Here is a 14,670-nt window from a genome sequence, read left to right as displayed (position 1 = left end):
GATTTTTAGCCATAGAAGCCTTAGCCCCTTTGGGACTCTGGGAGATTGTCTCTGGATCAGCAGCAGGGATTTTGTAAAGGAATTTGTGAGAGTCAGGCACTCTATAGTATCTATCTGGTTTGGCTGGAGCAGAAGGGCAGAGAGAATCTGGATTTAGACTAGATTCTAAGAAAACATCATCCACTATGTCCAAAACTCGGGGGATAGCAAGTGGTCTATGCTGGGGGAGTAAAAGAAACTCTCAGAGCCTTTTCTTTGAGTCAGAGTAGTCCTGACCTTCCCAGTGGAAATGTTCCCTCATGGTGTGTAACGTTTCCCCAAAGGAGCAGTCTTCAGGGGGAGAAGCTGAGGGAATGGAGTCTTCAGCATCAGAATCTTCATAAGGGGGAAAGGAGTAATCCTATTCCTCAGAGGAGCCTGAGGAAACAGACAGCTGATCAGAAGCATAATCCTCCTCTTGTCTAGGCCTTTTGTTGTGGGGGGGGGGGGGTTGAACCCCTGGATCAAAGAAATCAAATCTTCAGCCATTTTAAGCATCTGTTTCTTAAGCATAGGGCCTTGACCTGGAGACTGAAGTGTAGGCTTTTTTGGTTTTAGAGGAGTCTTAAGCTTAGCATAAGATTTTATGGTGAGGGTAGTCGGTCTGAAAACACCTTCAGAAACCGAAGGTGTTTCTGCAGCACCGGCTTCCTCTACTGCAATGTCGTCGGTAGGGCCTAAGGAAAATGGCTGCTTCGGCCTAGAAATCTCTGCTGGGGGATCCGATGTGGTCTGGGGATCCAATTCAGCGGTAGCCAGGGGCTGAGTAGGCGCCTCACTGAAAACCGGTGACCGGCCCAGCCAAGGCCTCGGAGTCTGGCTTGGATCTAGGCTGCCTGTCCTTATCCTTGCGTTTTTTATGCACGTCGGTAGTCATTTGCTCTGACGGCATAGTGTAATTAAATTTTCTACCGAAGTAGTGACTTGCGAAATCAAAGCGACGCTTTATAGTTCGCTTATTGAACCTAGCACAAAACAGGCAACCAGTGACGTCGTGGTCTGGGCATAGGCAAGGTATACAAAAAGAATGAAAGTCCTTATGAGGTATTTGCTTCCCACAAGAAATGCAATTGTTAACTTTTTCTGACATCGGACTGAGGCAAGAAAAGGTTCCCCAACGGGGTACTTAGCTTTGAAGACTTCGAAAATCTCAGGTGTCGGCCGACCGGCACTTGCGAACTGCTTCTGCTTCGGGCACCGCGCAGCAAGAAAGACTGAAGAAAATGGCGTCGGATGCCTCTGATATACCCCTGGCGCTCTGACGTCACGGAAGAAGCGACAGCAACCGACGCCGGACCAAGACTTTGGAATTTGGGCCGACTGCGGGACCGCCTGACGGCAGGATAACCCAAGTGACTGCAGCAGGGTAACACGATGAACATCAGGCCACCCTGGTGGACACGAGCATAAACAGGTTATATAACAAAAGAAGAAACTTACTAAGCAGAGGAAGATTACCCTCCACAGCCTGAACAAGTAAATCACATATCTTGTAAAGTCCTCTAAATCTAATTTCAAGGCTAAATTAGCAATTCTTGCCAAGGACAATCATAAGGCTATGCCCAAAATCTTAAAGGGAATGCCCAGCTATGTACCGAACATATAGTGGATGGTACCACCCACACTGAACCTCAGGAAATTACTAACTGTTGACAGACAGACTTGGTGCAAATTTCACTGCCCTGTCCCCACCAGACATACCCCAAAGGATCCCTGACACCAGGTCATAGCTGCCCTCTTCAAGGCCAAAAACATGGCAAACGTGGAACCAGATAACATCCCAAGCTCCTTACTAAACAATTTAAAGCAAGACCTAGGAGAACCACTTGGCACTCTCACTGGCTTTGTTCCAGCAAAGTGGAGAATAGCAACAGTAATCCCCTTACACAAAGGGAGTCCATCAACAGACCCTGGGAATTACAGACCCATAAGTCTAACCAGCCTTATCTGTAAGGCCATACAAAGAATCATCATGGACTTCATCAACGAGGACATATGTGACCTCCAAACTCTGGATCCGACCCAGTTTGGCTTTGTTAATGGCAGATCTTGCTTATTAAACCTGGTGGACTTCTTTGAGAATGTCAGCAAAGCCCTGGATGAGGTCCAAGCAGTACATCCCACCTACCTTGAGTTAGTCAAAACGTTCGACACAATCCCCCACTCAGGCATCATTGAGAAACTCTCCCAACTGGGGATTAACACATGTTACTAGACGGGTAGCAAACTGTCTCACCAACAGAAGACATGCTACTAAAAAGTTGGAGAATTCACCTCCACCAGTAGACCAGTTACCAGTGGTGTACCACAGGGATATCTGATGGGCCCTTTACTATCTGGAATCTACTTCTCCGAAGTCCAGGCGAAATTAGATGGTGTGTGGCTTACCAAGTTCGTAGAGGACTGTAAACTAGGTGCAATCACGGAGTCCTCCAATGATGTTAACATATTACAAAAGGGGTTAACACAGACAAATGATTGCTGCCAGAGCGAAGGACTAAAACTAAATGCATAAAAGTGCATCATTATCCCCTTTGGCAAAGCAGTAGCCCCTGCAAATTGCATTATAGACAGCACCCCCCCCCTAAGCTTTGACCACCATGTGTCCACAGTGGCAAAGAAAGCCTTCTACATTGCACAGCTCATAAGCAAGGGCATTGCATCCAAGACTAAGGATGTCATAAGCCCTTTATACTTGTCCCTCAACAAACCACTTAATTGAGTACAATGCTCCCTTTTGCATGCATCTCGCCAGACATCTGCTGCAACTGGAGAGACCACAGATGTTTCTAAGAAAATTCAGCGCCTCCAAAACATGACCTATATGGAAAGGCTGATAGCCCTTGTCTCTATACTTTGTATTCTACAGACTGCTGAGAGGCAACCTGTGCTTAGCCTACAGAACAGTCTTGGACCCTGCCCTAATAGAAATGCTGCATGTCTGCAAATCAAACAGGACAAGTCACTCGCTCAGGGATCTCAACCTAGCCTGGGACATAAACAGAACATGTTGGAGAGACAGTTACGTCTCTCAGACTGCTGCTCCTTTGGAATAAACTCCCACTTCATATGACACTATTTAAGTGCAACCTTGACAATTGGATGGGAGACTGTAAATTCACCAGGGGGGTGGTGCCTATGCCCTTCATGGACAGGGGCAGTCTGTGCTGATTAAAGATTTGGTCTGCTAATGACGAATATTTAACCATGGTCAATTAGGGAACAAGGGTATTGCATGGGTGGATTTGTAAAGGCCCTGGGACCATTAGCCTAGTAACCTCCTATGGACCTATACACACAGCTTCTTACCCTCTATAAAACTATCCAACACCCATCTGCTTGCTCAGCACTAAATACCATTCCACAGCACAATATTCAGACTTGGTCATTAAGATCCAATTATCAAAAACTCCTCCCTGTCCATAAACCTATCAAATCTGCTGGGCATGGTCTGTACTTGCACCATCCTACTAAGGCGTAGAACTCCTTATCTGTATCCATCAGGTCAACACCCTCCCTCCCGTCCCTTAAAACCATTCTGAAAGACTTAGTAGTCAAAAATCTGTCTCTTTTCTTGCTTAAATCCAGGGTAAACTATATCCCTAAATATGAGCGGCCTATTCATACCTTACACCTCCTTACTCCCTTCTTCACTCACGTCAATCAATTTCTCTCCCCTGACTTTATATCTAAATATGCCACAACCCGTTTTTTTGTCCTACTTCATATTGCAATTGCTAGATAAAAACTTTGGGTCTCAGTCATCTTGTAAAATCTATCAGGTTTCTTATGTGTAGTAGGCTAGGACTAAGGAACCTGGGAAGTAACAGTAAAGGTTTCCACAAGTACTTCTTACACAGGAGGAATTGCAGAAGATCTGGGAGAATCCTGTGTAAAAACGCATAACATTTTTTTGACTTCAAAAATTTGGAAGCTCTTCCACTGAAAGTGCTCCATCGTTTTTACAGTGGTGTCACCAAAAGACAGCTCCTCAGTAGGAGAATCTGGAGACAGAGTATCCTCATCCTCCAACCCTAGAGCAAGAGGAAAATGGATCTGAGCAGAACACTCTAGGGGTTCTTCCACCAATCCAAATTCCATATCATCTTCAGAAGAGTCAGAACCAATAACCTTTTAGAGGTTTGAGTGGAAAACAAAAGAACAGCAGAAGGCACAGATAACACGGGGGGTGTTTTAAAGCCATGGGGGCCTTAAAAAGATCCTGAATTAAATCCTACTACTCTTATGGAAATGCTTGGCTACAAGTGTTACATGACTGGACCTCAAATTTTTCGTCAAAGGAACCTCAGTTCTAACAAGCTTAGGTCATCCAGAGCCCTGCCTGACTTTAATAAGGAAACCATGACCCCCCCCAAGTACCTGAGGAATTCCCCCCAGGCCCTTCTGAAATAAGCTGCAGTCCCTCCTTCTCATCTGTAGGTAGCATACATATGCTCAATCTCAGCAGAAGTGTGATAAACCCAGTGTCTGCCTCCAACTGGTTCGCAACAGAGGTGGTGGTGGAACCAAATGGTCTGTGGGTTCTTCATCCAACCTGGTGACCACCGTCAGAGGCTAGACAACAGAAGTCTTTAAACTAATCTTTTTCAACTTCTTCTTAAAAGGCAGCTGAATATCCAGGCAGGCAGCTTCAGAAGCTATGGTACTTTTGATTAGTAACTTCAGACGCATTGGTTCTCCAGGTAAACAGAAAGGGCAGACAAATGGCTATAAAGGGTCATAGATAGAAAAGCCTGACAAATAGCACACAGAATATGATCGTGGTCTTCACCTAGGCAGAAAAGGACTTGCGCATCTTTACGTGGGAATCTGCCTCCCATACTCACATTTCCCTTTTCTTGGTGATATGTAAAATGGTAAACCAACAAAAAGAAAAGTCCTCAACAGCGTACCTATCTGCCAGAGGCTTGGTAGCTGAACAACATGACAAATGACTTGACAGACTGAACACAAAGCAGTGTTTGGACTGGCAGCAACAAAATTCTTAGGATTAGGCATCCATACATCACTTCTGTACTTTACACTTCCTGCATATAGGAAATATGGTGCCTGGAAGGGCCTAAGACATTTATATGCTAGCAGGGCATACAGCTATCTTCAGTAGGATATCTCTTTAGTAAGGAACACTGCAACACTGATAAGAAAGGACATCAAACAAAATAGCACAAATGCCATGTTCTGTCAAGTGTACTTTACCCTAAAACAAATTTTCACAGAGAGATGTACTCTCCCTCAATAGTAGGAAGATTCCAGAATCAACCAATCAGTCTGATGTGCAAATGAGAGAACATGTAAAGCGAGCATCAGGCATGGGTATGCAAGGGAGAAAGGTAGCAACAGAGCAGAGAGAGAACATACTTTGGTAGGAGAAAAAGAAACGGACGGTGACAAGGGCATGAATAGAAAAAACATGTGCTCAAGGCTCAGTAGTAGAGGTAGAAGCTAAAGGAAATGGATGGTGAAGGAGAACAAAATGAGAGTCAGCTAAGAGGAAGAAAGCAGTGGGATAAACTAGAAAAATTCAATGTAGGAAAGACTGATGAGTTTATAGTATGAGAATGAAAAGAGTAACTTTGCTGAACGAGAAGGAAGAGGAGGCAGTGTGCAAGAGGGTAGTGTTTTAGTGATTGGGAACTTTGTAACAAAAATGAATTAGAGAAGTTTAGCAGAGAGAAAGATCCTGGTGGAGGCTGTGTGTTAAACTGACAGCTGCAAGCATAACTGCAAAGGGTAATCAGAGATGATGCATAACGAGTACATACTGGCACAAATTATTTATTTGGGGGGGGGGGGGACAGGAGAGGAGGCCATTGAAGAAGTCCAGAGACCTACAAACTGGGAAGTGTTGAACTGGGAAGTGTGGTCGCCTGGCCAGAAGTGTTTCCAATACCTTTAGATGTGTTAAGAAGGAATGAATAGTGCAGTCTGACTGATGGTTGAGGGAAAAGAGGTAAGACAGCCTGGGGGAGGGGCTTCTGGATATGAAAGGACTTGTTTAGCAGAAACAGCATCAATCACAGTACCCATGGCAGAGCAGTTATACACACGGAGTTAAAACACAAATGTGTTCCAACAAGAGGAGGAACAGCAATGCAGAAAAAGGCCAGTATTGGAGTAGACAGAGAAAACACAGAGAAAGTCTATTCTGTGGTACAGACACTACTAAAGAAAGAAAAATGAGGCATTGGCACAATAATGGCAGGAGCCAGGGGTGGAATGAGCTGCATTCGATAACGATGGGCAGGGAATGTTGACAGGAGGCATCACTGACATCTGTGCATTTGGGACACGATATCGTCAAGTTACACAATACTCATGAGCGACAGCAAAGTAAATGAGGGAGATGTACATGACTGAGGGGAAATGTGACAGTGCCATGGGGGGCATGCAGGAGGAATAAAGCTGTGTTTGTTTGTTTTCCTAGGAATCAGACTGGAGTAGGAAGTGGGGATAGCTGGTGGACAGACGGCATGTACAGAACTTTTCCAAACAATCAGATAAGAGACTAAGGAAGTAATGGAGATTACAGGAAGTTGGACTGGAAAAGACAGGCCAATCTTGAATGAGATTTTACTGTACTAGAAGCCAAATGGAGCCTTCCTCTGTCCAAGGTGGAAGACAAAAAGGAAAAAAAAATGATAAAGGCTTCATGCAAAGGTCAGAGTATACAACAAAGTGGCAATGCAAACAGAGAATGGTAGATGAAAACAGAGAACATTACTGGAAAAGTGCAAATCTGGGTGACTACAGGAGGGTCAAATGAGTTGATTCTTGAGAAACATGCATAGGGAATACAAAGTGTGAAAAAAACAGTAGAACAAGCAGTAGATTTTAAGCGTAAAGAAAAATCTGCAGTAAAGCAATGAGAAGACTTACCAGTTACACAAAGGAAGGGGTAGGGTACAGTGTAATCTCTTAAAGAAACATGGAAGATAACAAAAAAAAAATATGACGATAACAGGGATGTTTAGGAGTATGTTGGGGAACTGAAAACGGTAAGCCTGACCTCAGTGGGGAGGGAAATGACAGGAAGTCTAACAATTTCAAGAGAAGAGAATTTGTGTACCAAGCAGCGTCATCCATTTTCACTTCTATGCAACAAAAGCTTTTGGAAGAACTTCACACTCTATGGGTGCCCTCTGAACATCTCAGAATAAGGCTGCAATGTGGAGAAAGTACAGTTGTGTACACTTACCATAAATGTAGATGTTCGAGTGTATTCACTGTTGCAGTCCTAACAGATGGGTTATCCGGCTCCTGGCAGCCCTCAGTCAGCCAGAATACCAAAGGTAAGTAAAAATGACGTCAGTTGCCATTGGTTGTAAAGGATGTCAGGGCGTCCGATACAAAAGGAGGCAGCCGACGTCACTTCCGCAGTCTTTCTTGCCAAAACAGTCAGAAGCCCCCAGAAAAAAGGCTAAGCCAAATGCCAATTTGACAAATAATATCCAATTCAGCCTGTACCTCAGGAAAAAAGAATAGGAGAGGACCAAAAGGGGGAAAGAGGGAGAGAAACCAGGACTGCAACAGTGAATACACTCGAACATCTACATTTATGGTAAGTGTACACAACTGTACTATGTTCATCGTGTTTCACTGTTGCAGTCCTAATAGATAGGTTGATTACCAAAGCCCAGTGAGAAGGTAGGAGGAACCAAGAGAATCAAGGGTTTGAGATAATGCCGCGCAACACAGCAGTGGCAAAGCCTGCCCAGGCTCTGGAAAACAGAGGCAAATTATAATGTTTTGTGAAAGTGTGAACTGAAGACCAAGTGGCAGCCTCCAAAATATCTTTAGTAGGGACACCTCTTAAAAAGGCTGCAGAAGTGGAAGCTGCTCTAGTTAAGTGGGTCCTAACCCCTTGAGGAGGAACCTTGCCATGAAAAGAATAACAAAAGTTGATGCAATGTGCAATCTACTAGAAAATGGTTTGCTTAGAAATAGCCTTGCCCTGAGCTGCAGGGGCATATCTGACCAATAACTGTGCTGATTTCCGAAGGTCCTTAGTCCTGTCCTGGTAAAACCTGAGCTGTCTGTGCACATCAAGAGAATGCAGGATCCTTTCACTTTTATTTTGAGGATTAGGAAAGAAGGTAGGAAGGTGTATGGACTGATTAAGAGTCCAGCTAGAAAACACCTTAGGCATAAAGGAGGGGCTGGTTTTCAAAGAAACCCTGTCTGGATGGAAAATAATAAAAGGCTTCACAGCCATCAAAGCCTGCAGCTCTGAAACCCTCCTTGCTGAAGTTATAGCCAAGAGGAAAGCAATCTTTCAGGAGAGAAACTTTAAATCTGCAGAGGCAGCTGGCTCAAAAGGAGGAAGAGTGAGTTTCTCTAGAGCAAAATTAAGATCCCATGCTGGTGTAGGTGCCCTTCTGGGAGGTTTTAAATTACAAGCACCTCTGAGAAATATCTTCATCAAGGGATGAGAGAAAATGGGCTGTTCAAAAGAACAATGAGCAGAAATGGCTGAAGCATGGAGCTTGATAGAAGAAAAAGAAAGACCACCCTGAAGCAATTCAGCCAGGTATTCCAAGATCAGAGGCAGGGTAGGCTAAGAAGAAGAATCCCCTCTAGCCTGCCTCCAATGAGAAAACCTTTCCCATTTGCCAGCATAGGACTTCCTAGTGCTAGACCTCCTGGCCTCCCTCAGCACATGAACAACCTGCTGGGAAAGGGAATAAGATAAGGAAGGAGTCAAACTATGAGCCATGCTGCCAAGTGAAGGGACTGAAGATGAGGATGCAGAATAATTCCCCCTTCCTGAATCAAAAGATCTGGCTTCAGAGGAAGATGCCAAGGAGGGAATTGGGAGAGACTGTGAAGCAGTGGATACCAATGCTGTCTGGGACAATCCAAAGCTATGAGAATAGTCCTTGGTCGTTCGTCCCTGATCAACAACACTCTGGGTAGAAGAGGAGGGAAGGCGTAAACTGATAGCAATGTCCAAGGGAAGGACAGAGCATCCACTATCCAAGCCCTGCTGTGATGCTGTCTGGTGCAAAAAGAGAGGCAGAAGGTGATTGTCCGGGGAGGAGAAAAGATCCACCTGAGGTATGTCCCAACATTGAATGATGGTGTAAGAAAACTGTCCTGTTCAGCTGCCACTCATGAGGATCCAGGGTTCGTCTGCTCAACTGGTCTACCAAAACATTGAGCCTTCCTGAAAGGAACTGAGCTAGGAGATGCAGGTCCAGGGATGCTGCCATGGACCAAAGATTCATGATTTGTCTGCACAGGGTGTAAGACTGAGTCCCTCCCTGCTTGTTGATGTACCAAATGACTGTGGCATTGTCTGTTCTGACAAGTAAGGTCCCTGGAGAAAGAAGGTGCTTGAAGGCTAGTACGGCTTGAACTGCAATCAAATCTTAGATTTATGTGCAGGTGCATCTGCTGGGCGTTCCACCATCCCTGCATGCATCTGCCATCCATGTGTGCTCCCCAGGCATAGTCCGATGCATCTGTAGTCAAAAGTTGAGTGGCAGGTGGTGTCCAAAAGGGCATGCCCTTGTTTTGTAGACAGGCTGCTGCCCACCATAGGAACTCCATCTGCAGAGATGGAAGCAGAGGGATCATCATATCCAGGTCCTGAGTGTGTTGACACCAAATATTCTTGAGGTACCATTGCAATTTCCTCATATGCAGTCTTGCATATGGAATCATGAGAATACAAGATGCCATGAATCCCAGAGCTTGCAGGTATTTCCTTGCAGGGAGCTGGGACAGGCTTGCCAAGTCCTTGAAGTAAAGTGAAAGAGTTGCCTGCTTCTCCTGAGTGAGATATATCATCTGGGCGGCTGTGTTCAGACTCGCTCCCAGGAATGTTATCTCCTTGGATGGTACCATTTATGATTTTTCCTTGTTGAGAGTGTACCCCATGGAAGAGAGAAGAGTCTTTACGAATTCCAGATCCTTTAATAGCTGCTCCTGAGACACTGCTTGAATCAGACAGTCATCCAAGTATGGGTAAATCTTTATTTTCTTCTGCCTGCAAAAAGCAATGACTGGGGCCAAGCACTTCGTGAAGACTCTGGGAGCAGTAGATAAGCCAAAGGGCAGCGCAGAGAATTGATAATGTTGCTTTGCCCACTTTGAAACTAAGATACTCCCTGCAACATTCCCTGATAGGGATGTGCAGATAAGCCTCAGATCCAAGGTTACCAGCCAGGAATCCTTTTCTAGCATTGGTAGCAACTGATGCAGAGTGAGCATTTTGAACTTTGGAATTACTAGAAAAGAGTTCAGAATGGAAACCTCTAGGACAGGACGCCAGCTGCCTTCTTTTTTTGGAACTAGGAAAAGCCTGGAATAAAAGCCCTAGTCTACCTGCTGAGCAGGAAGTGATTCTATTGCTCCCAGATGAAACAAAGAAAAAAATTGTTTTTCTACTTCTGCCTTTTGGTTTGGAGGAACATCTGGGAAACCCTTGGGAGCTGGAAAGGTACGGAAAGAAAACTTGTGCCCCAGGGACACCGTTCTGAGCACCCATTTGTCATTTGTGATATAGGCCCAGACATCTGAAAAAAGGGTCAACTTTCCCCCTAAAGGACTCTCCAGGCAAGCAAGAACAGGCAGTTGTAAAAGGCCATTGAGAGTGCTTTGACTGAGATGTAGGCTTGGAGCTTCCCACCTTAGAAGTGGAAGCTTGCCACCGCCTAGACCTTTGAGAGGTAGCTGTCTGTTCCCTAGAAGATTTGTAACCCCTAGTCCTGGAACGGTTCTGTCTGCTGGTATCAGGAAAGGTCCAACTGTTGGAAGGGAAATTCCTGCTAAAGTGAGGAGGTTGAACTTGCAGAAAATCTTAACAGTTTGCATGGACTTGGCCTTATCCTCCATCTTCTTAAGCACATCCTCAAGCTTTGCTGCCAAAAAGATTGTCTTTATGCAAAGGTACATCCAAAAACTTAGTCTTGACAGGTTCTGGAAGAGGCTTTTCTCTGAGCCAAGCATGCCTTCTAATAACAGATCCAGTAGCCGTAGCCCTACTGGAGACCTCAAGGATGTCAAAACCACAATGCAAAGAATGCTTATTGACCAGAGTGGCTGAATTCAACAAATCTTGCATGTCTTTGCTATCTGCCAAAAAAGATACATTTGCAATCTTAGACTTAATAGCCTCAAAGGTGTGCTGTTGGCACTTCAGCATATGAAAAAGACAATTGGTAGCCCTAATAGCTAGGGTGGCAGAGGTATAAACTTTCTTGCCCCACCTATCTAGGTTCCTAGATTCTCTGTCCAATGGAACAGGATTCCTGGTAACAGTGGCCTTAACCCTTTAGGGCCCTGAGAAATAACGTCTGGATCCATCAACGGGTTCCTGAAAAAAAAGAAATAAATGAGAATCAGGCACTCTGTAGTACCCATCAGGTTTCCTGGGAGCAGGGGGAACCGAATTTAGAGACAAGGAATTTTCCAGGAAAACAATCAACGACTTCCAACACAGGGGGAATAGCAAGAGGCTTATGTTGAGGTAAATCAAGAAACTCCCTAATCCATTTCTTAGATTGTGGATAATCCTGGCTTTCCCATTTAAAATGCTCCCTGAGGGTATTTAAAGCGTCACCAAAAGAGAAAAACTCTGGAGGAGAAGCCGAAGGAATGGACTCCTCTGCATCTGAATCCTCAAAGGGAGAAAAAGCCTGAGAAACTTCCTCTTCATCAGCAGAAATGCTGGAAGAAACAGAACCTGAACAAGACAAAACCTCAGGAGAAACCTCCCTACTCCTTTTAGGAGGGTGAGGCTGAGAACGCCTGATAAGAGTTAACAAATCATTAGCCATTTTAACCATCTGAGATTGAGGAGAACTAGCAGGAACTGGAGCTTGCCTTTTCACAAGGTTACGGATGGCAGACTTACCTGCAAGCCTGAAGGACTCGGGAGGTCTGGTAACCACCGAAGAAGCAGCAGGAGTAGAAGGAAGAAGTTTGCTGTCCGATCGCAAAAACGGAGGCCTCGAACCCCGGAGTCAGCTTAGCGGTACCGTCTCCAGCAGAAGAGGCGACCGGTGACAGGTCGGAAGACAAACTGGAGACCGAAGGCCTAAGGGACTCAGACTCAATCAAGGCCTGCGGTTGTATATCTGTGGACTGCAGGGACTGCAAAAGTGTCTTACTGGCTCCCGCCTGACTAACAACCAACTTAGCCTCCTCCGAGGACTTAGCTTTCTGAGGCCTGTCACGGTCCTTGTCCTTACGCTTTTTCGGAATATCCGAAGCCTGAAGACCGGCGGACACCATACCCACAAACTTAGGCCAAACTTCGAAATGCTTAGCCAAAATCTTAGCCTGGCGATGGATAGTACGGATTAAAGGAAGCACAAAGATTACAACTGGGAACGTCGTGATCAAGGCCTAAACAGATAATGCAATAGGAATGAAAATCTCTATGGGGAATCTGCTTTCCACAGGTAAGGCAATTATTAACTTTTTCTGACATTCGTTAAGGCAAGAAAAGAGGATCCCCAATGGGGTACTTAGCTGTAGTAAGGCTTCAACACTTTGTAGTCTGAATTCAACAAAGGTAAACTGCTGACCGGCACTCGTGTATGAAAAGCTTCTGCTTTGGGCTCCGTGGCAAGGAAGACTGAGAAGTGACGTCGGCTGCCTCCTTTTGTATCGGACGCCCTGACGTCCTTTACAACCGACTGCAACTGACGTCATTTTTACTTACCTTTGGTATTCTGGCCGACTGAGGGCTACCGGGAGCTGGATAACCAATCTGTTAGGACTGCAACAGTGAAACACGATGAACATCAGTAATAATTTTAGTAAGAAAAGGAGCGATATAAACTTCTACTGTGAACACGGTATCAGGGAGTATTCAACTACTCTGGAGTATAATAACCTCAAAGAAGGAGGGATATGGGTCGAGCTAACCCTCCACAATGTGAGGTGCGACAAATCACTGCACATTTAACAGCAAGTCTCAGAATCTGCTTTTTTGTCTGAATCTCATTTTAATTTTCAAAGTGTCAGGACTTGCTGTATGGATCCTGCAATAAATGAGTGAAGAACTAATGAACAAAGCAAAAGGTGAAAGTATGGGGACTGATGTCAGACAAGAGGTGCAGGATATCAGTGATGTACTGCAGAAGCCAGTCCTAAGCACTGCAGTGTTATCAGAGATAAAAGTGATTATAGAAAAATGATCAACCTATTTGTGGATGACACAGAAGTCACAGGAAGTAGAAAAATGAAACAGCATATTTAAAATGGGATATGGAGTAAGATAGCATCTAAGTAAAACCCTCCAAAGCAGAAAGATGCATTTAGGGAAGGATAACCAAGGAATAATGTATGAGCTGGGTAAGAACAACAATGGAACACTAAGGGTACTGCAAGTGAGTAAGAGCAAAAGGCTAAAGAATGTTGAGATGAAAAGCGAGGCAGAAACAACTCAAGGAACCAGGAAGGATTCATCTCATGTCTTGCCTTGTAAAGGAGAAGAGAGTACTTGAGGACTACACTCTCTAGAAAAAATATGAAAAGGGGGGTGATATAACATGGGTACACAAAGTCATCAGATGAAAACAGAAGGGAACAGAGATGAAAATGAAAGACAAATTGATGTGGAGAAAGTTGAGAGGTTTTGGTTTGGCCTAGATATGAAATAATAGAAAAAGAGAGGCTTTCAAAATGGTTATGTGACAGGTGACCAAAGAAAGGTTGTAGGGGACTTGGGCAGCTACAGGATGTCTCATCCATACACAGGTATTAGAAACCAAAAAGCTTCCTTCTGTTTTACAGATGCATGTACAGATGTATTAAATGGAACTTCCGACAACAGCAAATAGCCCTAAACATCATTGGTGTGGAAGAGGGGCAAAAATGCACCAAAGCAGTACAGCAGCTATCCAAGTATAAGCATCAAGGCAGACAAAAAACAATACAAACTAACAGTTTAGAGGTTATATGCATAGAGTAAATACAGTCAATAAAGAAACCACCAATCTGGCAATGGAGAAAATTGGCATAGCAGGTTATTTTTGTTCACAATTATTTCCAAAATTTGATAAGGCTACCTAAGATCAAAGGCTGTATCCTGTTCGAAATAGAGTAACAGATTACCATTTAAGATGAGTTTATAGGCACTACTTAAGATGAGGTTTATAGGTACTAATATTGCAGTTAAGGATGCATTGTTCTGTAAAAGAATGGTATAAGAGATCCTCATTTAAGATGTTTATAGATACCAATATTGCAGTTAAGGGCACGTTGTTCTGTAAAAACAGGTCATGAATACAAGTCTTACTTTTCGTCCTCCTGTATATAGCAGGCTGCCATCTGGGGAGAAGACAGCATGTGTCACTCCACCCTGGTGTCCTTTAAGGACCGTCACCAAGATCCCATCCTTCAGTGTGTACAAACCCACGGTTTTGGAATATGATGTGCAGGCATAAACATCCTGGTATGGACTAAAGGTTATGCATGAGATGATACCACTCTGACCAGTCTTCTTCACTAAAGGAGAAAACACTCAGTTTTAAAACAAAATGCACATTTTTCCAGAACTCGCATATTACTCAATAATTCCGCAATATTACAAATGGCTTTATCAATTAGCAAAACAGGACTTCTGCTAAATAAAGCAAAAAAAAAAATAAGTCTTAG

The 14,670-nt window shown here is 44.3% G+C and overlaps 1 protein-coding gene across 3 annotated transcripts in view; it reads right to left on the bottom strand.

The window, feature by feature from the left end:
* WRAP53 (WD repeat containing antisense to TP53) overlaps nt 1–14,670 on the bottom strand; it is a gene marked incomplete in the record, with an annotated part of 785,404 nt that overhangs the window by 320,288 nt on the left and 450,446 nt on the right. For all 3 annotated transcript variants that reach the window (XM_044090178.1, XM_044090177.1, XM_044090176.1), the window contains 1 exon segment: nt 14,312–14,520. In XM_044090178.1, the coding sequence (XP_043946113.1) occupies nt 14,312–14,520 (209 nt within the window).

This window comes from Protopterus annectens, chromosome 12.part0 (genome assembly GCF_019279795.1).
Source record: "Protopterus annectens isolate FY-2018-M chromosome 12.part0, PAN1.0, whole genome shotgun sequence".
In the NCBI taxonomy this organism is placed as follows: Eukaryota; Metazoa; Chordata; order Ceratodontiformes; family Protopteridae; genus Protopterus; species Protopterus annectens.
Note: the sequence above shows the minus strand (reverse complement) of the source record. Positions and strands in the feature narration are given on the sequence as shown.